The sequence below is a fragment of the Chelonoidis abingdonii genome, chromosome 1 (genome assembly GCF_003597395.2).
Source record: "Chelonoidis abingdonii isolate Lonesome George chromosome 1, CheloAbing_2.0, whole genome shotgun sequence".
NCBI classification, from domain to species: Eukaryota; Metazoa; Chordata; order Testudines; family Testudinidae; genus Chelonoidis; species Chelonoidis abingdonii.
The window spans coordinates 5,091,605-5,116,999 of NC_133769.1; the positions used below are offsets into that span (position 1 = coordinate 5,091,605).

At 52.8% G+C, this 25,395-nt stretch overlaps 1 protein-coding gene across 1 annotated transcript in view; it reads left to right on the forward strand.

The window, feature by feature from the left end:
• The window catches only part of PLXNA4 (plexin A4), a 677,576-nt gene that overhangs the window by 575,313 nt on the left and 76,868 nt on the right, over window positions 1-25,395 (forward strand). Inside the window, exons 19-23 of the mRNA XM_032805231.2 lie at window positions 406-552; window positions 10,178-10,412; window positions 13,280-13,422; window positions 19,224-19,492; window positions 23,797-23,863. Coding sequence (XP_032661122.1) covers window positions 406-552; window positions 10,178-10,412; window positions 13,280-13,422; window positions 19,224-19,492; window positions 23,797-23,863 — 861 coding nt within the window. The remainder of the gene's footprint in view (window positions 1-405; window positions 553-10,177; window positions 10,413-13,279; window positions 13,423-19,223; window positions 19,493-23,796; window positions 23,864-25,395) is intronic.

Genomic DNA, 25,395 nt, shown 5'->3' on the forward strand with positions numbered 1-25,395 from the left:
CAGACAGCAAGCAAGAGCACTTTATGGCCTACGTTTTCCAGTATGGGCCCACTATATGTGATGTATGTGCAAACAGACAAAAGACACTATCACATTCAGAACAGAAAACTATTTTGCAAATGTAAGTGTGTTTTGTGGGTCCAGTTAGCGGCTTGTGCAGGCACAGACTGGACACCTATTTTTGCAAATATAGGCCTGTAATTCCAGAGAGACAAGGTGCAGGGAAGCCCTGTCCCAATCTGTCCCAATCTTCCAGGAGTGGGTCAGGATTTACTGTCATTGGGGTAGGCCATAAATGACGAACCAAGGAGGGCATGTCTAATGGTGGCACTCACATCACAGGGACAATCCAGTGGCAGGTTACACCCTACTGAGACGTTTGTGGGTTTGCTCCTCTCGGTCCAGGGGAAGAACCTAATCCCACCGGTGACTGGAGGGAATGCCAAGCTGAATTACACTGTGCTGATAGGTGAGAAGCCATGTGTGGTGACCGTGTCGGATGTGCAGCTGCTGTGCGAGTCCCCAAACCTCATTGGACGGCACAAAGTGATGGTAAGCTGTGTGTTAATGGGAAACCCCGAGAGAATGGGAACCACTGAGAATTCTGGGATCCTGTGGAATTTGGATCCCATTATGATAGTCACTAGGAACTTGGTGACTGTCTCCAGAAGGCAACGCCCCAGTCCTGGGTAGGAGTGTTAAAATAAACAAACTGGGAGACCCTTGTAGCTCATACGGGATCTCTTAAAAGCATACAGCCCCGAATAGCCTCCACTGCTGGCACCCCCGTTATAGGGAATCCCTTCAGCAGAAGCCCACTTCTCTGCTTTGCATGGGACCAGCTGTGTGGTGCCAAAGTACTTGTGCAGTGTGGCTGCATGTATGTGGCATGATGCCTCCATGCCACCAAATACTCCTGTGGGGCGAGTGGGGGCTGGGGCTGGGGCTGGGAGGGGATTGCTCTGCTTGGCTTAGCACTGGCTGCAGCAATAGTCAGCATGGAAAGAGTTAAAATCTGCCACATAGGAAAAGAATGGAAGTGCAGGGCATTGACCATAGGGTGAATGGATCTTTGGGCTTTGGTGCCAAAAGATTATGCTGCCGCCGGCACAATTTAATATTATTTTTAGTATTATTCCTATGAAAAATGAAGATAGTGGTGAAATTATGGCCTGACAGGTAGCTCCTCCTCCTCTCTCCGTACCACCCCTTTATCCTCCTCTTCTCCATACTTTGAATACTGTCATACAGAATGAGTCAGCAAAATTATTTGCATTCTGCAATCCTATTGGTTGGAAGAAATGAATCTGCAAATGATTATTAGAAAATATTAAAGAAAGGTGATACAAAGAGTGTGATGTGTCAGTCGTTGGTCATCGGGGGAAACATACAGAGCATGGGGGGACGCTGGCAATTGGTTACGGTTCAGCATATAATACATACAGCCTGTAATGTCCCCAATGCGGGGTGTATGGTGGTTGGGGTCAAGATATAGTAGTGGGGCAGTGAGGGTACATCGCTCATAGAGTGGGCTACACACAGTCATGGGTATGAGTAAGCGGGCCGGGTAATGGGGACAGGGTGACCCTCACGTGGTGGGATCCAGATTGGTAAGTTCAGGACTCAGGGGATATGGTTTGGTAGGGGGGTTGTAAGGGTTTCCCCCTCCCCCCGTGGGTGCGTGGTGGAGCCACATCGGCTCACTCCTGGTATTGGCGGTGGCCGGTGATGTGTTCGATGTAAATGTCTCTAGACCACCGGATAGTGTCCGAGACCATCAGGCGTCTCATGAGTCGCGCATAGCGACGGCCCACCCACAGGCCCTGAGCACACGTTCGTTCCAGGGGTCCCAGGCGCCCAGCGCCCCGACGATCAGAGCGTCGGTGTAGACCTCGTAGCCCTTCGCCCGCCCGCAGGGTGTCAGTCAAGGGGGCGTATTTCTCGAGTTTGCGGGCTCGGGCTTCGCGGAACGCCGGGGTCCTGTTCTCGAACGGGATGGTCACGTCGACGAGGATGATCTTTTTCCGCTCCTCGTCCGTGACGACGATGTCTGGGCGCAGCGGCTGTCGGTGCCGGGGATGGTGCGGTTGACCGCGATCTCACCGAGGTGTGGGGCGATGGCCTTCGCTAGGCGGTCCTGGACGGCGTTGTGGCGCAGCTGCCAGGCTCTGGCGTGGGGTTTGCAGCTGCACAGGACGTGGGGCAGGGTCTCCAGGGTGTACCCGCACTTCCTGCAGCGCTTGTCCCGGTTCCCGTGGCGGACGGCTCCGTTGAGCGGGACGCAGTTCAGCCGGGCGCGGTGTATGAAGCGCCAGTCGGCGAAGCGGGTGAAGCTGCCCGCGGGGAGGAAGTGGTTGCTGGAGTCCCACTTGCTGGTCACCTCGAAGGCCTTGCCCTGGTCGGGTTTTTTCCTCAGGGTGTCCACGTAGAGCGCGTGGCCGGTGGCCTTCAGGGACCTCTCCAGCACGCCTCTGGCTCCGGGGCTGACGGTACACCCTGGGCATGCCAACAGACAAGGCTGTTGTCTGCAAACGTGGCTGAGCAATGTTTCTGATTGACCTTGATCAATTTATTCCTCCTGCCCCCCTCCCGCCCAAGCTGGTAGGGTAGATTTTTTTGGTTCTAATTTCAATGATGAGAAATCTGTAGAGGTTGCTGGAGATATAATATTTGGGTACATAAGGAGGGAGTGTTTTCTGAGTTCGAGCAGAGAACTGGTGGTTAGGACGCCCCGGGTTCCATTTTTGACTCTGCCACAAACTCAGTATATGACCTTGGTCACTTCACCTCCCTATGCCAGAGTTTCTCCTGCTGTAAAATGGAGATGATAATCCGTGCCAGCCATAATGCGGGGCTCAATTAATCCACAATTGTAGAGCACATTATGATCCTCCAGGGGAAACACTAGGGATGCCATTCTCTGCTTTAATTCCAAGGCTTTTGAATAGCTCATAATGACTCTGCCAGCATTTTCATGGATGTAGTTAAAAGGGTGCTCAGTCAGGGGCTGGCAAAGCCAAGGCCTGGGAGATAAGGCCAGAGGCAGAAAGATGGCAAATGAACCCAAGGGGTTCAGTGAGACTGAGAGCAGAATCGGGCCTTTCTATGACACAGGGATTCTCTGATCACTGCAGCCCTGGGCATGTAGAGAGAGTCATAGAATGAGGCTTCCCATGTACAGGAAAGGCCCCATTAGAAACGTGGGAAGATGGTTGCGTTTAAACATGTTTGTGAGCATCAGTAACACGACAAAAAGAACGAGGAGTCCTTGTGGCACCTTGGAGACTAACACAAGTATTTGGGCATAAGCTTTATGCCCAAATACATTTGTTAGTCTCTAAGGTGCCACAAGGACTCCTCAGTCTGTATCAGCAAAAAGAACAACATGGCTACCCCTCTGAAACCAGTAACATGACAGTGCACTAAGGGTGAGTTAATGCCTCAAATCTGCAAACACAGAGCCATTGCTCTGATAATGGCTGAGCTGCGAATCAAGGACAGATGGTTATCTGCAGTAAAAGGCACTGTTTTAAGAATGTCACGGAAGCTGGAATTAACCAAGGAAACAGCTGTTCTGGGGAATGCCTTCTCCAGTATGACACTGTTGTTCCTCAAGTTAGTGCCTCACTGTTTCACTGGAACTCCACTGTGAGGATGAGGGGGTGGGGGAATTAACGGTCAAATCTCCTGGGTCCTTCTGCCAGTGATACGCTGCATGTTCTTGAGCAAATCACTAAACATCCTCGTTGCTGGGAAGCTGGGGGGTGGTAACACTTACCTAGGTCCACGAGGGCTTGTGAGAATGTATGAACAATTGCCAAGTGGGATAGTGAAGTAGGAAACCACGGTGACAGTGTTTCATGTTGATGTCAGCATGTTCCCTCCCTTGGTCAGCTCTCAGTGCAAGGATCAGCAAAACAGTGACAGAGTTAAATAACAGGATAGGGAAAACTAAAATACCTGGATCGAGTGCATGGTTTTGCGATGAGCTATGAAAAGGGGCAAAGGGTCACTGAGGTGAGAGGCGCAGGAGGGCTCTTCCAGAGGGGAGAAGCTGCAGAGGAGAGAGATGTGTGTACAGTATGTGAGACGAGGTTTGTGGCGGAAATGGACAACGAGAATAGGGTTTGCATGGAAACCTCAACTGAGGCTGTCTCCCAAATCCTTAGTCACTCCTGTGTGGAGGTCAGGTCTCCAGGGCTAGGTCTGGGAGGGAGGGAGCATGTGCTTGGATGTATAGAGTCCTGTTGCAACAAGAGAATTAGCACAACAGTCATCCTATCGTAAGCTAAATTGTGAGTAGAGGATCTGGCACAAATCTACTGCCACTGGTGCTGAATTCCAGTTTGGCCTGAGGCTGGAGGAGAGACCTGATACCACACAGAGTCTCACTCCCAGAAAGTATGTCCAGGTCGAGGTCCTTGGCCAGGCTATCTGTGGCCACGTCTAGACTACGCGCCGGATTGGCGCGTTAAAATCGATTGCTCGGGGATCGAAATATCGCGTCTGGACTGGACACGATATCTCGATCCCAGAGCGTGCTTAGATCGATTCCAGAACTCCAGCTAGACGACCGGACTTCCGGATTCAACACAGCAAGCCGTGTGGATCGATCCCGCGTGGTGAAGACGGGTGAGTAAATCGATTTTAGATATTCGATTTCAGCTACGATATTCTCGTAGCTGAAATTGCGTATCTAAAATCGATTTAATCTCGTAGTGTAGACCTGGCATGTGTGTAGAAAGGACATGGAGGCATCTGCTCTGTGCTTGGACCATATATAAAGTGCAGGATTCCAGGTTTGTGCTGATTTCTGTCTCCCCAGTCCTCGAAATTGCAACAAGGATCTGAGCAGTATGTTTGCAAGAGGCTCAGATTGTTAGCCTCAGTGCAGTGAAATCAAACAAGAGGTCAAAGAAGGCAAGAGAAGAAGAAACTGACAAGGAAACCAGATTGCTTCCTGTGAAGCCAGAGCTGAGAGCAAGGATGTTAACTCACAGAATCCTAGGAGCTACTGATCAACCTGTCTGATAGGGTGACCAGATGTCCCGATTTTATGGGGACAGTCCCAATATTTGGGGCTTTTTTTTAATATGGGCTCCTATTACCCCCCACCCCAACCTGATTTTTCACACTTGCTGTCTGGTCATCCTACTATCTGGTCACATCTAGTATGTCCCCCAGGCAGGGCAAGATTGCTCTATCATGTCCATGCTCAGAGCCACCCAGAGTGGGGGGGCAATTTTCCCCAGGCCCTGGGCCCAACAGGGGCCCCCACGAGAGTTTTTCAGGGCCCCTGGAGCGGGGTCCTTCATTCACTCCAGGGGCCCTGGAAAACTCTTGCGGGCCCCGGGCCCCCAGAGCTTCTTCCACTCCCAGTCTTTGCCGACGGGGGGTCCTTTCATTTCGGGGTGGAAGGACCCCCCACCGCCGAATTATCGCCGAAGCGGGACCCACTGTCGAAGTGCAGCTGAAGACCCGTGGCGGGGGCTCCCTGCAGCCGAAATACCGCCGAAGACCCGGCTGCACTTCGGCGGCGGGTTCCGCTTCGGCGGTAATCTGGCAGCGAGGGGTTCCCACCGCGGGTCTTTGGGGCACTTCAGCGGCAGATCCCGGAGTGGAAGGACCCCCTGCCGCCGAATTACCCCCGAAGCGGGCGCCCTCCGCCGCTGAACACCCCAGGTCCCCAGAATCCTCTGGGCAGCCCTGTCCATGTTAAATAGTCCCTGCAACAGGGCAGCTTCATTTTGGGAGACAAGCCAATGAGCTGATGCGTCTCTCTGGTAGGGAGCATTGTCTCACATTTAGTTTAGTTTTCCCGTTCCTTAATCTCATCCCTGCTTCTTGGCAGCTCCTGTACACTCCCCAGGACAGACACCCTGCTCTCCTTCTCATACACATGCATTTGCAAGAATGCTCTGCAGGAAATCCAGGCTTTCCTTCAATATCTTTAGAGCGGGTGTTTCATTTTTAGCAAGCTCTTGATAAGCAGGTTCTACATGCAGAGGCCCTGGAGCCACAGGTCCCAATCCTAGCAGTGCCCACTCAGCCCTTCACCTTCCCATGGTAGACACGCTGGGCCAGATCTTCAGTTTGTGCAAGTCAGGATAATGGCACAGAGAGGTGGTGTCGATTTACACCCCCTGAAGATCTGGCCCCTTTAGTTCCCTGCTGTTTACCGTAGGTGAGTCCTGCAGACAAGACCATGAAATCCAAGGTCCCACTTGCTCCGTGTGGCCATGAAAGAATCCCTGGCACATGCTGCCCCACAGCCTGTTGTGAAAAAAAAAATCTCTTTCCCCCAGCATTTGTTTTCTGGGTCACCCCTGCTCTTACCCCACTGGGACTGTGTGTAACTCCACAGTGCGTGAGGCATGTTGCATTCCTGCAGCATGACTGGCAGTATGCGCGTGTAGGACGAGAGTTGCGCTCCGCTGGGAAGAATTCCTTCTGTCGGCTCTCGCAAAGTAGTGCCTGAAAAACAGGTCCCTGCATGCGAAGAGGAAAGAGCTGGCACGAGAGGAGCGGTCTCTCCTCAGACAACTTGGAGCCACATCTGGGCTCTCCAGGATCACTGCCTCTCCAGGAGCCTGGGTGTGCTTCCTGCCAGCCTGTTCGGCAGGGACGCCGCAGGGTCTCGGGGACTTGAGCCCCTGCCCCACTCCCCCATGTTCTGCCCACTGCTGGCCCCACCCATAGGTGACAGGTTTGTAGAACTTTGGTGGTGCCCAAAATGGTAGTGCCCCCCATCCCCTGCTCCCATCCTGTAAGCTGATATAAAATGAAGCTACAACGCGTCAGCACCACAAGATTACAAGAGTCAATTAAAAGTGGAAAGTCAGAAGCAGCGCTTGCCTGCTTCAATATATGGCATTATATTTTGTTGCACCTGTTGTGACAAAGTGGGAATGTTCTTAATGTTTTCTCTGAATACTGTGTGGGTGCCTCAGTTTCCCCTGCAAGGTGCCAACTGAAGGTGTTGGAGAACAAAGAGATCAGGTGGCCTCCTAATGCCTGGAAAAGAGACAAAGACCAGAGGAGAGAGTGTCAGTGCCTGTTTGGACTTCTGGGAAGTGCATGGTGTGGAAGAGGATGCTGGGATGCTTTGGAACTACTCCATACAAAGCCAGTCAGGACTCTGGGGGAGCCTCCTCTCTCTGAGCATACTGTCTCCAGAGCAAGAAGCTTACACCTTCCTGGGTCTGACCTCAGAGCATTCAGCATGCCCTTCCACACTGTGCGCTTTCCGCAGCGAGTCTGCCCAGACAGGTCCTGAGGCAACCAGAGGTCCCTGCACCCCAACTCTGCAGTCAGATGTGACTCTCAGCCAGCCGGTAAAACAGAAGGTTTATTAGATGGCAGGATCACAGTCTAAAACTGAGCTTGTTGATACAGAAGACAAGACTCCTCAATCAGGTCCATCTTGTGGGGTGGGGAGCCTTGACCCAAGTTCTGGGTCCCAATTTCCCCAGCTAGCTCCAAACTGACACTCCCTCCTCTAGCCTTTGTGTCCCTTCTGTACAAGGAGGCCACCTGATCTCTTTGTCCCCTACACCTTCAGTTGGCACCTTGCAGGGGAAACTGAGGCACCCACACAGTATTCAGAGAAAACATTAAGAACATTCCCACTTTGTCACAACAGGTGTCACAAAATTCACCCAAGAGCCCGCTGCTCAGGTCTAGGAAGCTCCCCTCTCCCATCTCCCCTGTGGTAAGTGGGTGGGTGCTGGGGGGTGGGGGGAACTGCCAGCACATGTGGCTTCCTTCCTCCCCTGCTGCAGCCTGCTGCCCCTCACCCTTGTCTCACTGGGGTGGGGCTGCCCCCTGCCCAGCACTGGGCAGGAGTGGGGGCTGCGGGGGGAGGGGTTGATCACAGGGTCAAACCTCACCGAAGCCTCAGCAGCCGCTCAGGTGAGTGAGGTCCACCCCAGATGTCCGTCTCCTGGCTGGAACCCCCCTTGGCGTCTCTTCCAGGGGGTGCCGGGGGGCGGGAGAGAGAGCTCCCAAGCACATGCGTGCCTCCTCTCCCCTCCCCTCTCCCTCTCCCCCTCCCATGGTGCGCCAACAGACTGTCGGCCGCTGATCTCTGTAGCCTTAGGCAGAAGCAGTGGCAGGCAGCTGGTAGCACAAGCAAGGGAGAGAAGCACTGGCTGTTTTTTTTTTCCAGGCAGGGAAGCTCTGAGGCCGGGGGAGGATGCTCCGAGCCGGGGGTGGGGGTGGGGGGCAAGGCCCGCTCCAGGCAGGGCCAAGGGAGAAACCCAGCTCCAAATATTGGTGGAGCACAGCCCTCAGCCTTGAATATTCCTGGTGCTCGAGCACCTTGAGCCCATATAACCTGCCGCCCCTGGCCCCACCCTCTCCCTCAGCCAAGCTTCCCAGTGCTAGGCGGCTCCCACTGCAGCACAGGGAGGTGGCTTGTGTGCCCCCACCATGGAAAGTGAAATGGGGCAGAGATGAGTGAGATGGCAGGCCAGGGAGCAGGCTGTCAGCTGAGAACAGGCAGGGCAAATGAGGCTGGCCACCTGACTGGGACGGGGGGGGAATGGTTGTGGGGGCTGGGAATATGGGGGTGGGAGGCTCATATTAAGATGGAGGGAACTGTGCTAGAAAGGGACCAGGCCGCATGCTGAGAGCACTTGCCCAATTCCAGTTCCAGGGGATGACTTGGGTGGTGCGGCCATTGGTGTTGCATGCTGCCAGACAGCTGGGCCATGTGGCACGGGGCGGCTCCAGCCTGGCGCCAAGGCTTTGCTGGAATGCACTGGGTGCTCCTCAGCAGCAGCCAGCGTCCCAGGCAGGGCCTGCTGTGCCTGGCAGGGAAGAAGAGCTCAGGCAGGATCAGCTAACCCCAGCGACAAGGCTGACTGGGGCACAGGCCCTGCACAAAGCTCCTGGGGATGATAGTGACATACGCTGCTCTATAGGCAAAGCCACTGCCTTCCCCTCCCCTGCTGCCTGTCTGCCACCCCAAGGTGGTAACACTCGTGGGATTCCACCCCAAGGTGGTAACACTGCCCATGTCCAAGTGTGTCCCACTCTATAAAAATGACTGGGAACAGCATTTAACAACTAACCCTCTAGGGTTGCAGTCTGGAGCTATGGGCAGGCTCTGACAACACACGGGCTCCCACCAGCCCCGTCTCAGAGGTGATCCGGGGGTGCACACCTCTGGGGGTCAGCAGCACGATCTGTTGTTAGAAGTAAATTTGCAGTGATTTATTGTCAGAAATAGCTGTGTCTGTGTGAAGCCTTGGGGTGCCCACTACATGGTATCTCCTAACCAGGAAGTGACCCCTAGAAGGCCACCTAGAGCTCCAAGCAGGGCCGTCCCTAGGGGGATGCGGGGCCCAGGGTGGAAGTGACGAATCTGGACCACTTCCAGGACCGACCCGTCACTTCTGGGTACCCAAGGGATGGCTCTGGCTCCAAGCAATAGCCAAGGGCACTAAGGGGTCAAAGCAACGCCTTAGGGCCTAGCCCTGCTCTGCGTTACCCTGGAGTAACGGAGCAGGGGCTCTGATGAGGACGTTCACCCTAAGGGGACATGCTGGGCTCTGTGTTTATTTGTCCCCTATGGCTTCTGGATCCAGTTTGTTCAGTCTTACAAATCAGTAGAAGACTGTTCTTCCTGCCAGCTCTGCAAACTGCCCCTGGGATTTGACATGTCATCTGGCTTCTAGCACCCTGCTCAGTAACCAGGGCTGTCTCATCAGAACACAGCTGAGAGGCCGATGCACATTCTGGGGCGGGGTGGGGTCAGCGCAGAACAGCAGAACACAACAGGGTCAGGCAGCAGATGACAGAACATACCCAAGCTGCAGTTCAGCCAGGACACTAGAACTAATAATTCTGCTCGCACAAGGTGTTTATAGATCACACGCCACATGAACTTCACTACTAACGCCTGCCTCTAGCACAAAGCTGGGCTCAGTATCTAGTCAGAAGGAAGTGTGCCACCTCCTGTGTCACTGGCACCACTTTTCTGAGGTTAGCAGTCTCCTATCCAAGCACTGAGTGCTTCAGACACTGTTTAGCTTGGGAAAGCAGGGAAGGTCATTGGCTCAGGTGCTATTGCTGCAGGTTGAGGTGGTTAGAGTTCCTCAGAGGAATAGCCAGGCTCTGGGAGGTCCTGTTTGCTGGTGTTTGTAAATGTGTCTGTTTGCTAATTCCCCTGTAGGCTCGAGTGGGAGGATTGGAGTTCTCCCCAGGGATGGTTTACATCTCTCCCGACAGCCCACTCAGCCTGCCGGCCATCGTCAGCATTGCCGTGGCTGGTGGCCTGCTCATCATCTTCATCGTGGCCGTGCTGATTGCGTACAAGCGCAAGTCCCGCGAGAGCGACCTGACCCTCAAGCGACTGCAGATGCAGATGGACAACCTGGAGTCCAGGGTGGCACTAGAATGCAAGGAAGGTACGATGGAGAGGCAGGGCCCCCAGGCCTGGCAGAGGGCATGCTAAAAGGAAGATATTTGGTCCCTGAAAGATTGCAGTGAAAACATAGCTCTAGCTAGAGGACCCCAGTCCACCAAGTTCGGATCTGGCTTTGGATCACCCTTCTCCAAAGTTCTGGCCAGTTTAGATCCAAAATCCAGTTAGGTCCATTCAAAAGATAAGGTTCAGCCACTGAATCTGGATCCAGTACAGGAGCCAGCCATCCTTGGAGCTCAGGAGCATTCGGACCCAGTTAAGCCCATCTCTGGTTCTGACACAGTTTGGCCCCATCCACCTGGGCTGGACAAATGGTGATAAGAACGGGCTTTGCTGGAGCCCTGTTAAAACTGTGTTTCCTAAATGAGGGAGGGGCTCTGTCTAGATGGACCCTTTGTCTGGCATTAGATCATGGGCAGAGGCTGGTTGGTGAGCAAGTGCAGCCTGCTCCTTCCCCACCTATCTCTCCATCTGCACATCCTCCTCCTCCCCCATTACTGGTTACCAGGGCCGCCCAGAGGGGGGGCAAGTGGGGCAATTTGCCCCAGGCCCCTGGCTCTGCAGGGGCCCCCAAGAGAATGGCTGAGGCTCCCTCTCCGCCCCAGCCCGACCCGACCCCATCTCCGCACCTTACCCGGACCCTCAGCCCATCCAGGAGCTTCCCAGGACAGCTGCAGTGTGGCTCCGGCGGGGCCCCTGAGCTCCGCCCCGCTCAGAGCCACATGGTAAGGCAGCGGGGCTGTGAGCTCCAGGCTGAGCTCAGCTCCCTCCGCTCGGCCTGGAGCTCGCAACCCCACCCCCCTTACCATGCGGCTCTGAGCAGGAAGAATCTCAGGCCCCACCGGAGCCACGCTGCAGCTGTCCAGGACACTCCTGGATGGTGAGGCTCCAGGTGAGTGGGGGAGCTGGGGGTAAGGGGCCGGGGGGGTTGCCTAAGGGGCAGGAAGTCCCAGGGACAGTCAGGGCACAGGGAGAGGACAAAGGCTGGGGGGTTGGTCAGGAGACAGGTAACGGAGGGGTGGGGTGGTGGGGTCTCTGGGGGACAGTGAGGGGACAAGGAGCAGGATGGGTCAGGGATTCTGAGGGGGGCGGGCAGTTGGAGGGCAGGAAGTGGGTCGGGGTCAGATAGGGGGCAGGGCCAGGCTGTTTGGGAGGCACAGCCTTCCCTACCCTAAAGCTCATTCAGCAATTTGAGGCTTGCAGAAGAGCCAAGCTGTTAGCTTTTCCACTAGGGCTGCCATCCCTTTCACTTCTCAAATGCCAAATTATAGTCTATATTTAATTTCAGTGCCATAGGGAGATTCATGTTGGGGAGGGTAGCTTCATTTAAAATTAGCCACTGGGGGAGGGATCGCATGAGAAGAGCAATATCCTTCCCAACCCTACCAAGGGAGACCCCCCTCCCCTGCATTCCCTGAGGCTCCAGAGGGGTTAATTCAGTGGTTCTCAAACTTTTATACTGGTGACCCCTTTCACATAGCAAACCTCTGAGTGCGACCCCCCCCCACGCCCTTATAAATTAGAAACACTTCTTTATATATTTAATACTATTATAAATGCTGAAGGCAAAGTGGGGTTTGAGGTGGAGACTGACAGCTTGCAACCCCCAGTAATAACCTCGTGACCCCCTGAGGGGTCCCGACCCCCAGTTCGAGAACCCCTGGGTTAATTTAATTTTAGTACCCTGTGTCCATTCACATGCGTGTGCTATTTTGAGCATTTCAGTTTTCACAACATAGGCTCATCTCAGATTCTGGAACAAGCTCAAATGCTCAGTTCATGGAGTATGGACATAAAGCTATACTAAAGACAAACCCACAGTCTCCAGTTTGTGAGGGACCCCATGAAGCCAGTCACTGGGAAACAGATAAATGCATGGAGGTTAAGTCCATTAATGGCTATTAGCCAGGATGGGTAAGGAATGGTGTCCCTAGCCTCTGTTTGTCAGAGAGTGGAGGTGGATGGCAGGAGAGAGATCACTTGATCATTACCTGTTAGGTTTACTCCCTCTGGGGAACTTGGTATTGGCCATTGTCATTGGCCATTGTTGGTAGACAGGATACTGGGCTGGATGGGCTTTTGGTTTGACCTAGTATAGCTGTTCTTATGTTCTATGCTAAATGAACCCAAAGTTAGAGAGACAGATATGAGTCAAGGAAGCCAGCACAGTATCAGAAACCTGGAAAAAGCTCTGACTGGATGGGCTTAGGCATTTGATCACAAGCTGAAGTGATTCAAAAGTTTTGGATTTTTTTTAAGCAGAATTTTTTTATTGTTTATTTAAACAATCAAACACAGCAAGCAGCAAATATTTGGCCACACACTTCTGAAACCCCAAACCATATTCAGGTTTCGGCAGACTAATTTCAGCTTTACAATTAAAAAACACAATAAATTTTGAAGGAAAGCAGACATTGTCCATGATTTTTTTCTGCTCTTTAAAACCCCCTAGTTTTCGATCCAGAAAAAGTTTTGACGGAAAATATTTGTTCAACCCTTTTAATGAGTTTTAGTACCTTTTAGCACTAGCTGATGCTGAGAACCAGTGATACCGTGTAAAGAAGTTTTCTCAAAAGTGGGCTTGTGCCGAGATGCAGAAGGTTTATTTTTCCCAGGGCTGCCTGGCGGGGGGAGCAAGTGGGGCAGGGGCCCCCATGAGAATATAATATTCTATAGTATTGCAATTTTTTTTTGGAAGGGGCCCACGAAATTACTTTGCCCCAGACCCCCTGAATCCTCTGGGCGGCCCTGCTGGTTACACCCATACAGGTGTTAGCCTGACCTCCTTCCAGGTAGGGTCAGGGTGGATCTGGACCATTGCTTCACTGGGGATGGGTTTCTTTGTCTCAGCTTTTGCAGAGCTTCAGACAGATATTCATGAGCTGACGAGCGACTTGGATGGCGCTGGCATCCCCTTCCTTGATTACCGCACCTACACCATGAGAGTGCTTTTCCCTGGCATTGAAGACCACCCTGTCCTGCGGGATCTGGAGGTAAGCAGGAACAGTGACCATCTCCTCCCTCTGGCTGCCCATTCAGCCCCTGCCTCCCTATTCTGTCTGTCACGGCGCCGTGACACTGAGTGACACGAGCGAGATCACTGCCTTGTGAAATGGCCTAATCTGTATTGATGCAGCATAAAGACACCACATCAGCTCACTGGGAGGCTGCTCTGCAACAGCTGAAATAATGGGTCTCCCGTATGAGCCTGGATGCCAAGCTCATAGGGGGGAGACCGGAAAAAAGGGAGCGTTCCAGCAATGGTGGGATGAGTGGTGCGTCCATATTGAAGAGTGCCAGGATATGTGTGTGTCTGTCTGTCTGCCTGTCTCCACTGCATTAACTTCTTCATGAGATCGAGTTCTCTTCCTGCTGGAGTGTGCTCTTGAGTTTTTCGCTGAACAGACACTAGACATGGGGCCCCAGGCAGATCCACATACCCGTCCATGGCATTGCAGCATTCCCTGGCAAGTGCACTGCCCATGAGCACATTGGCCCCTGGAACATGGGTGCAGCCCTCCAGGCAGGACATCTGCTCTGCTCATGGGCACAGCACCTTCTCAGGAACCTCTGCACTACCCAGGGTTCCGGTGTTTTCCAGGATGTCTGCGCTGCCATGGGCACAGTGCATCTGGGATATCTGCACTGCCTATAGGCACAATAGCCCTTGGGACGTCTGCGCTGCCTGTGGGCGTGGAACACCCGAGACGTCTGTGCTGCCTGTGGGCGCAGCATACCTGGGAAGTCTGCACTGCCTGTGGGCACAGCACACCCGGGAGGTCTGTGCTGCCCATGGGCATGGCACACCCGGGATGTCTGCGCTGCCCATGGGCACAGTGCGTCTGGGATATCTGCACTGCCTATGGGCACAGTGGCCCTTGGGACGTCTGCGCTGCCTGTGGGCGCAGCACACCCAGGATGTCTGCGCGGCCCATGGGCGCAGCACACCCGAGATATATGCACGGCCCTTGGGTGTGGCACACCCGGGACATCTGTGCTGCCTGTGGGCGCGGCACACCCGGGACCTCTGCGCGGCCCATGGGCGCGGCGCACCCGGGACCTCTGCGCGGCCCGTGGGCGCGGCACAGCCGGGACATCTCCGTGACCTGTGGGCGCGGCACACCTGGGATGTCTGTGCAGCCCATGGGCGCTGCACACTTGGGATGTCTGCATGGCCCGTGGGCGTGGCACACCCGGGATGTCTGCGCTAGCTATGGGCACAGTGGCCCTTGGGACCTCTGTGCTGCCCATGGGCATGGCACACCTGGGACTTCTGCGCGGCCCCTGGATGCGACACACCTGGAATATCTGCGCTGCCCATGCACACAGCAGTACTTTCAGAAAGGATCAGCAGCACCCAGAGAAGATATTTTGTTAACATGTAAAACGTGCTTTGTAACGGCATTGCTCTTCGGGATGGGATAACCAGCTAGCCACATTAATGCTCAGCTTCAGACGCTCCCTGGGCTCGGAGGGAGCTCAGTTTCCCTGGGCTTTTTCTGCCCAGGGAACCTCCCTATCATGCAGCTGAGCAGGGGGCTGCGGGTTGGTGTGGTGCAGCACATCACTGGTGGGAGTGAGTGTGGTGAGCCTCATACAAGTCCCAAGTGAGCATCTGTCCACATTGCAAAGACCACGTCAGAGTTTGGCACAGCAGCCAAGCTCTGCTCCAGGGAGACCTGTGCTGGGATAGCTGGGCGTGCTGCAAGCCAAGTCTGAGGGGTGTGTTGGCAGAGCTCCCTGTCAATCTTGGCAGGCTCTGTGCTTTGGAGAAGCCCAGGAATGGGCTAACAGGGAATGCCTGAGGCCAGGACGGAGGTTCATTGGCAGAGCTGCATAGGGGAAGCTGGCACAGGCTCTACCCTGGACTATGGAGTCATTGGCTGTAGCTGGTGCTCTCACTCCTCTTCATGGGGGCTGAAATTCAGCTAACGCTAGAGGAACATGCTTGCACAGAGCAGTGACCGTTCAAGCTTCTTTATTTGCCAGCATCTTTCTGGGAGGGCTATTAGGGAGGCCAGTTGTTTCTCGCACCCCAGTAAGGAAAGGGAAGTAGTGAAGCAGCTCAGATGCTACTTTGTGGTAACCAGTGGCCAGTGGCTTTTTATTGGTGAGCTTGGGACAGCCATGTACCTGGAGCACAGACATACCCTGGGCCTTGTCCTGCTCTCCCCAAGCTCTCCTCATTTGGTTTTATTGAATAAACAGGTTCCCCCAAACAATGCATTTGCACACACACGTGCACACACAAAGGTGCTTGCACGCCTAGGGCCAAATTCTGCCCTTATTTACACTAGCAAACACCAGTGGACTAGAATAGAAATTGGCCTATCCAATGCACTTAGTGCATGCTCCCATATACACACGTACACAGAGAGCGAGAGCTTTTCCCAAGTGCATTGCAGCCAACCAAACCTTCCAGTGCTCAGAAATCAAACCATTTCTTCTGACCCCTTTGACCTCTTGCTCTGTTTCCCCATCATTCAAATCCAGGCATGTTTTTTCCACCTCGTAGGCGACAGCAGCACTTCCACTGCCAATCTGCTTTGCTAAAGAAGCCAGTGTAGGGTCTTTTCTGCTACCAGGGCTGGCTCCAGTGCTTTTGCCACGCCAAGTGGCGGGGGATTAAAAAAAGCTGCGATTGGCACTTCTACTGCTGCCACGGGAATTCGGTGGTAGGCCCTTCCCTCTGAAGAGCCGGATGTGCCGCCCCCTCCGTTGGCTGCCCCAAGCACCTGCTTGCTTCCCTGGTGCCTGGAGCCGGCCCTGTCTGCTACCTTCCTTCTAGCGCCAATAAAGAGTTAAAGTGTATGAAACAAACACACTCCATGCCTTGCCAGCTTGATGAAGGTACCAGCTGGGAAAAAGCCCTAGCACAGGGCCTATTCAGAGCAGGTTCTTATTCCCACCTTTTTAACTAATTAACTACTTCCAGACACAGCTGAAATAAACTTTATGCTGCTCCAAAATTTCCATGGGATTAGCCAGTATTAAACATGCAAGAAAGCAAGTTAGGGCTAATTATTTCCTCGCTGGCAGGGGTGATGGGTTGTACTTATTTGTTCCATTTTTTGCTTACAGACAAGTTCGCAATCTGTAATTTCTAGGAAAAAATTGACCCCTCTAAAGGAGTTGACAGTGAGGCAGTTAAACACAAAATCTGGAAGCATCAAAGCTGAACCCTCAGTCCATCTATCAGTCTGCACAGCAGCACTGACGCTCCATCCCTCAGCCAGGCACCTGGCAGGACAGCTGTCTCAGGAGCGAAGGCAGCTCCTGGGAAGCTGATGTGTGGAAATGAGCCTGGGGCCTTTGTCTAGTCCCCGGGCCTGGCCGTGGCACGGGGTGTGGAATGAAAAATGCAGCTCGGCATGGCTCCATACAGGAACGTGCACAAGGACTAGTCTAGCAGGTCATCAGGTTTAGGTTTATCGGCTGAGCTGCGTGTAGGAGCCCAGGAATGGAATTACATGGGGGGGGGGGTGGCTGCAGATCAGCACTGGGGGGGGCACTGGCGGAGCTCTGGGACGGGGGCAGGATTGGAATAGTCATTGCGATAGGTGAGGATTGAGGTGGGTTGGCGAGCTGGAGTGGGGGCTGGATTGCAAACAGTGCATGCAAAGGGGAAGGCTGGAGGAGCTCCGTCGGTGTGAACCGGAATAGCAGGGGCTACTGCAGGAGAGGACATCACAATTTATTAATTTAACGCAGGTAAATCCCGCCTCCCTTTTAAACACAGCATAGAGTGGGTTGTTGGTAGAAATGAAATGAATTTGTTAACAAAATGTACATAGGATGAAGTGAATTCATGTGTGAGGAATGAAAGGAGAAAGAGTGACAAGTAAAACAAAAGAAAATATGCTTTTAAAAGTCTAAGATTTAATCTAGCAAGATACGGGCTTTGTTCCAGGTGGTTTCTCTCATCAGTCATTCTTCTTCCCAGCCATGGCTAACTCCTTCAGTCTGGACCTTCCACAGAAGTACAAGGTATTGGCTTCCCTTGTCTTCTTAGGTGAAAGATCTTTGCCTAAGTAGGATTCTCACCTATATTCCGTTTCAGAGACTTCAACCCCCCTTGGTTGAAGGACCCACCTTTCTCAGCTTGCAAGAGCCCTACCATCTTCTGTCTGCCTAGTGATGGGAGCCAAAGATGGTGTCTGCCCTTGCTTATATCTTCCAAAGTTAAATGACTTTGTTTCAAGAGGCAGGATGATCTCATGCTGTTCTTCCCTTCCCATGGGCTTTCCATCCCCCCTGTGTAAATGGGGCTTCCGTTGTTTCTAATTCTACCATGCTTAATGTATGTAGGAGACAGGTAGAGAGCTGTGACATCCCCTCCTGTATGAGCAGACTGTACAGCCTAATATCAATGAGTATCCATAATTCCTTACATAGTGTTAATACAGACATTTCACGTGGCATTAATCATTGTGTGTCATTACCTTTCAGAAAAGGCCTCACTCTGATACTTGTACAATACAGTAATATTGTACACAATCAGCTGATTCAGTTCCTTAGCACTTGCAGTTCAACCCCCCTGTCTCTATAGATCAGGAAACCTTTGAAATTGAGTCTTCTGAAAAGTAAAACCCAGCCCCAGCTCCTCTCTCTTACTGGATGTACACTCCATCCTGTTTCCTCCCCTACTTGTATGTGTGCGGTTTGCCTCCTCCCCACGTTAACTTGATGGGTCTGTTCACTGCTTCTGTGTAAACTGAGGTAATCACACCTTCCTTTATTTAGGATAACAACTCCCTCTGACATAGCTGGTTCACACAGGGCAGGTCTTCACTAGTGTAGATGCAATAAAATCGATCCCCAATCGCGCTCCCCTTCAACTCGGAACTCCAGCTCACGAGAGGTGGAAGCGGAGTCAATGGGGGAGCAGCAGCGGTCAATTCGCCGCCGTCCTCGCGGCCAGGTAAGTCGACCTAAGATACGCCGACTTCAGCTACGCTTTTCACGTAGCTGAGTTGCGTATCTTAGGTCAACCCCCCCCCCCCCGCTAGTGTGGACCTGGGCACAGATGTCAGTTATAATGCCAGCATAGATTCACAACCCTTAATACCCATCATGTATGTACCTTACGCAAGAATATTAATGATCAGTGAGTTGGTAGTTTTCAAATGATACCTCTGCAGGCATATTTTGTACAAAGATGATTTGTGTGGAGGGTGTGAATACAAGGGTGTTTGGTGTCACGGTTGGCATGAGCCAAGTGCCGATGGGGTGGAGCGCATGGGTGAGGCGGGTTAGTAGGAGCTGGCATGGCCTGGCCACTCGTTACAATGGTGTACACTGTTGCAGCGTGACCTCATCAGGCCATGAAATCAGGGGAGAGTTAGTAGCTTTCACAGACGCTGACTTTTTGTTTCTCCGGGGATGCTCCACCCCCTGCTCTGCCCTGAGGCCCTGCCCTCACTCTGCCCCCTCCCCGAGGCCCCGCCAGTGCCTCCTGCCAGCTGCTTGATGCTCCCCTGGCCACGTCTGGGCCCACCAAACAGCTGATCAGCAGGCATCCCTGGGGGCCAGAACCACTGTGTAGGTTGACTACACAGCAAGTATGAAAAATCAGGACAGGGGTTGGGGGGTAATAGAAGCCTATATGAGAAAAAGACCCCAAAATTGGGACTGTCCCTATAAAATCAGGACATCTGGTTACCCTACCACTGTGGCTGGTGAGTGCTCAGCACCCCCTATTTTTTTCTGTGGCTGCTTGAGCCTCAGAGCACCCATGGAGTCAGTGCCTATGGTGGCTTGAATATAAAGGAAGCCATTTTTCTCTTTTTCCTAGGTCCCTGGCTATCGGCAGGAGCGGGTAGAGAAGGGCTTGAAGCTCTTCGCCCAACTCATCAACAACAAGGTGTTCCTGCTGTCCTTCATCCGCACTCTGGAGTCCCAGCGTAGCTTCTCCATGCGGGACCGTGGCAACGTGGCGTCACTCATCATGACCGTGCTGCAGAGCAAGCTGGAGTATGCCACCGATGTCCTCAAGCAACTCCTGGCTGACCTCATTGACAAGAACTTGGAGAGCAAAAACCACCCCAAGCTGCTGCTGAGGAGGTGAGTCACCATTCGGCTGCTGGCTAGTGTGTGCACACAGCTGCCTCTACTGGCAGCATCCTCCTCTCTTTGGTACTCTCCTCTTCCCTGAATTTCCTTCCCAGCAGCAGCTCCCACTCTTGGTCCTCCCCAGCCACTAAAATAATCAGTGATTAAATAGTTAATGTTGACACTGAGGTATCACCATTGGGGTTTAAAGTTGATCGTTTAACCAGATGATCTGGGGCAGGAGCATTCCAGTTCCCCAAGTCCTTGTCTCAGGCTGCTTGCAGACTCAGGCAGTCCTTCCTGCTTTGCTTATACTCAGTGTCAGGAGGGATGGGTTGTTCTTGTTTCTTTGTTTTTTGCCTACAGACAAGTTTTCAATCTGTAATCTCTGGGAAAAAATCTAGAAGGTCACATCTAGAAGGTTGTTTCTGAAGTCACAATAGGTAGAAACTGACTTTATTTTATTTTTTTTAAATGAAAGCCTGAAAATCTAAGTACGTTATGCAGGCCATATAAATACACCACCCATGAGCCAGATGTTTGACAACCACTAGGTTAGTGTATGTGCACCACTGCCCACTACTGGATGGCACCAGAACTGCTCAGTTGTGTGTCACAGTCCCTGTTCCAATATGAGCAAATGGAGAGTCTCCTTCAGCTCCAGTGATAGGGACTGCATCTCCATTCAAGCACTGTCTTTAGGAGCACCAGGATGCAAATTCTATCCCTGCTGTGGCTACCAAGTCCTGAGTAGCACCAATGAGCAGTATAGTGGTGACTGTGAAGTCCCAGGGGGCGTGGGTTTATTAGGAGCTCTCAAGGAGGGTATGTTGGGTATGATCCAAGCTGGAACCACTGCACCCACAGGGCTTCTGCCTCTATCTGAAATCAGGAAGCGGAGTAGACTGACCAAATCAAAGTGATTGAGCTGGGGCAGAAGGCTGGACTGGCTCCTGCTGGAGTTGACGGTTCTCATTTAAAACACCAGTGAATGGAAATCCTCTAGTAATAATTCTACTGTGCTGTTTTCAGCTAATGCTCATCCCTTTTGCCAGGGCATGATCCCTCCCAGCTAGTCCCCATCAATACATCTGCCCAACAGAATGGGTCACCCTCCTCACCCTGCTTGATTTTCCCTGTACAAGCCAGACGTTCCGGGTCTCTCTCTGCTCTCAGTGAAACTGGTGTAAATCCCCAGTCACCCCACTGGCCTCAGTGGAATTACACCAGCATAAGCTGAGCAGAAATTGGCCCTCCGTATAATTTGGCCGTGCTGTTAAGAATGGAGCAAGCGGCTCTGGCGGAGGAACTCTTGGTGCTGTCTGTGAGGAATGGCGCTATGTGGCACACAGCCCATTGAGCAGTATCAGTGGAACAGAGAGCAAGTGCAGCCGTCTCTCAGCATTTGAGGCTGCTGAGTAGGGAGCCAGGAGCACAAAGCGGCTCTTGCTTGTATTTTGTTTTACTCTTGTAAAGTAACTACCCACTGGCATAATTCTAGGCTTACAGCCTTGCTGGCAAAATTCCCACCAGCCATTCGCCTCCCGGAAGCGTTTCTGGTATCTTTGCATCTCCTGCTCTAGCTTCCAGTTGCCCTCTCTTTTCCCCCACTCCTCCTTCCCTCTCCTCCCTTTGTCTCTGCTTCTTTTTCCTTCCCCCATTCTCCTCCTCCACTCCGGACACTGTTCCCTTTCTGCCCAACCCTCCTTGTCTTCTCCCTCCAGCTGTTCTCTCTGCTCCATCCTCCTCCTGACAAACTGCACGAGTCCCCTGGAACTTGCACAGAAGCTGCCACCTGAGTGCAAGGTGGGAGCACACTGGCACAGGTCAGCGAGGTGCTTGTTCTCCTGAAATAGAGGTCCCCCGCTGGTGGAACAGAACCCTCTGATCTTACAAGGGAACACGAAAGCCCCCAGGCGGCTTTCTACTTTGGAATGTGAATGAGGTTGTTGCTAGGCCATGATGGGGGCCAGGCTGCTTCGTACTTAACTCCTTCTGCCCCATGGAGCATGCAAGCAGCAATCTCACTCATTTGCGGAGCCTGAATCCCTCCCTCCACGGTCTGGGTCAGCATGTCTGCCGGGAGGAAGGAGACGGTCGGAGAGGGTTTCCCATCTGATGCTAGCTGGTAAAATCCCATTGCAGCATCTCTGTGACAGTCCTGAGGATGCTAGATCCATAACTGAATAAGGAGGTATCAGGGTCCCCAGAGCCGGCAGGGCCAACAGGGCATTCGGTTTTCTTTATCGATGTGGAACTGGATTTGTGACATCCTGTGAGCATGAGGCTTCAGCGCTGGGCCATATAATGCAGAATGGGTACTGCCCCAGGGTGCACAGCACGCTGCACCATCGGGCCATGTGGTGCAGGGTGGGCACTGTGCCATGCCACGAGCTGTGCGCTGCATGACACTCACAAAACACCAGGCTACAGGATGCACTGTGAGCATCAGGCCATCATTGTGCTACAGCAGCAGGTCGTGTGAAATTCAGGGAGCAGCGGGCGTCAGGCTGTGCCATGAACACAGGTCATGTGAGCACCTGGCTGCGTGACACTCCATGATCATGGGCCATGTGGGACACAGCAACCAAGCAACTGGCTAGTGGCAATCACTGAATGAAGCGGGTGGGCGAATCAGGCTCATTCGAAAGGGGGAAATCTGAATACACAGCCACCTGGGCAGCCAGAGGCGGCAGGAAAGGAAATATAGAAAAGGCACCAGGGAGTTCCCAAACTAGACTGTGAGGCTGGCAAGGGCTTGTTATCAGCTCACCGGGCTGCATAATACAGGCAGAGTTTAATTTTAAAAGGGGCATGGTCCTGTCAGACAGGGCCTGGAATTTTGGGTCTGCTTTCACCACCCCCGGACCAGGTGAGAGGTATCCGTGGGAATGGAGACATTCTAATGGGAACAGTGTTCAATCTAAAACAGGCTCTTCAGGGAAGTGGGATCTTTAATGTGTGTTTGCGCGGCATTTAGAACAGTAGGGCTCTGGACTGAATGGAGGCTGCTCCCAGAATACAAAGACACAGGAACAAACATACAAACCCACGCCCCTGCAATGGTTGCCATCCAGACCCACAGCGTCTAGCTTATGCATGAAAAGCAGGAAGCAAAACTAGCTAGGAACCAAAGGAAACTGACAAGTCTTTAAGTCAGGGCAGTGAGGAACACCAAGAGCAGAGAGGCGGCATCAAGAGAGACAAGGACATTCTGGTGGTTCAGCAAACTCGCGTCTCCTAACAATAGAGAGAGAGGAACCACATAGAGACCCAGAGGAGCATCACTGACCATGCTGGGGTTATTCTGGGTTCATGCCGGTGTAACTGGTGTCTGACCTGGTTTTGACTCAGTCCCTCCCCAGGCAGAGCTCCCACTGAAGAGTCAGTGTGGGTTCTGCTTGAGTACGGATCAACTCATAACAGAGCAAGAGCCCCACAATTCTGAGGAGGGCTTTTAATTCCCCCAACTCAGTCAACAGCTCCAGCTGCCCTGATACTCAGCGGCAGGTGAATTTCCTCCACTGATTTGGATCCATCTTAGGGATTTATTTGGCCCCCATCACCGCAGTGTCTGAGCGCCTCACAATCTTTAATGGCACCAGGAGGCAGGGCGGTGCGGTGAGCCCGTTGTACAGCTGGGGAAGTGAAGCACAGAGCAGCTAAGTGATTTACCCAAAGTCTCACAGACTCTCCTTCTTCCTGATGGGTAACCAGAATCTTATGGCCAACCCAGACAGTGACTTTCCTGGAGCTACACATGGGGGGCACTTGGCCCCTGTGCCCTCCCGGTTGGACATTTCCAGTGTATCCTTGTGTGTGTGGTTTCAGAGTGGCAGCCGTGTTAGTCTGTATCCACAAAAAGAACAGGAGTACTTGTGGCACCTTAGAGACTAGCAAATTTATTTGATCATAAGCTTTCGTGGGCTAAAGCCCACTTCATCAGATATCTCACACAGTACGCAGGCAGTTTTAATCCAAGCCAGAAAGTGCAGGACATGGCGTGTGGTGGGAGAGAAGTTAATCCAGACTTTTCCAAACCTCCAAATAAAGATTTGCAGTCATTTCGGTGGGTGGGAAAAGATTTCAGGTGCTTTTGATTTAGTCTGATCTGGTTTGCTCATCCCAGTAATAATCAATGCTCTGTAGTTTGCTTCAGTAAGGGGACAGCAAGGTGCTGCCACCCCTGGGCTGTCTTGTATGTGGTGCCTGACCTGCTCAGACAACTCTTACCCTTAGCACTAAGCTCCTTCTGTCTGTCTGATCAGCGTGACTAACCATCTCCCATTTTCTTTTACTTCTGGGGGTGATTGTAGGACGGAGTCTGTGGCAGAGAAGATGCTCACTAATTGGTTCACCTTCCTGCTGTACAAGTTCCTCAAGGTAAGAGGAGGTGGCCCACCAAGCCATTAGACCACATCACTCATGGATGATTTGGTGGCCGGGGTGGCCAGACTGTGCTGGACGCTTTCCAAACACACAAGAAAGGACAGGCCCTGCTGCACGGAGGGCCAGGCTTAAGGAAAGGGGTCATGGGCTAAGGCCGTTATTTCTGAATGCTGCGAGAAAGGGGCAGTAGGAAGGCGTGAGAACTGGGTGAGACCAAGAGGAGGTCAGGAGGACGGAATGCTGCTCAAAGCAGCTGACTGGCAGGTTTTTGTCGGCAGTGTACAAGAGATGGGTCCCTGAGGGATGTTTTTGCCAGGACGGGGACCCAGTGAGCAGGTGAAGGAGCACAGTGCAGCAGAAAGCTCAGGCTGTGCTCTATCACAGCCCATTCAGAGTGCAGCTCTGACCCTACCAGACACTTATCCTCACTGGTGGGACCTTCTGGGTCCAGTGGCTGGTGACGAGAAGGCCTTATCTTATCCTGGTTTTCAAAAGCAGCAGAAGATTGTCTGTCTCAGCACTTTGCCTTAATCTGGGCCAAAGAGCAGCCATCATGGTTTGTTTGGTAACTCTCATACCAGGCTCCTCACCAGAACTTCTTCACCCTGGGCTTAGACCATTCCAAAGGTCAGGAGGGGAGTGTGCTGCATCCGTGATAGCCTGGAACCTCTCCTTCCAGCACAGACAGAAAGCCATTCCTGACAGCTAGTCTAGGTGGGAGGAGTTGGCGGTTCTCAGTCTGGTTCTCTTTCCATGGCATTGGCACCCTCGCCTGCAGAATTGGCAGGAACGAGAGGGCCACGGAATATGAATTTCAGACCCACCCCTAACGGTTTCCTCCCGATTAGGATGCAGTGGAAGGTTGAGTGCTCTGTGGGTGGTCAAGGCATTCAGTGTGCAAGATACCAGCACTAAATTCACTAGGGAGGAGGTGGTATTGTAGCCCTGGTTCCCATGCTGACGCTGTCAGCAGAGGTGCTCATTATGATGTTGCCTTCTGAGAGCCCACCGTGCCTCACCTGGGCCACCGCCCTAGAGACAGAACCCACTTGAACTTCAGACATGGACCTGAGCTTTCCAGCAGCACACGTCAGATACCTCGTCCTTCCAGCCACTCCTGAGCAGGATGGGAACTGGCCAGCTGGAGGCAAAAGGCTCTCTCCCAGTGCCATTCCCCTGAGCCAGCCAGCCTCCCCCAAGGCACAACCTCTCCTAGCAGGAAGATTTGGAAGGTCTCTGGATGGTAATTTCAGTAGCTCCTAGTACCAGATTCCCATTTTCAGATGAAAAGAGGGGCTCAGATGAGGTGACTCACTAAAGCTCTGCTTTTATAAGATACATTTCCCCGCTCTCAGCTTCTTGTCTTCCTGCCTTTGCCTAAACACCAGCCTGATAAGGGCACTAGACGGGTACATGGGAGCAATATGTGATAGGCAGATAAGCTAATTAAGCGGCAGACAGGTGTAGGAGCTGAGAAAGGGGCCACTTTGCTTCGGATTATTAACTTGTTTTCTCCAGGATTTACA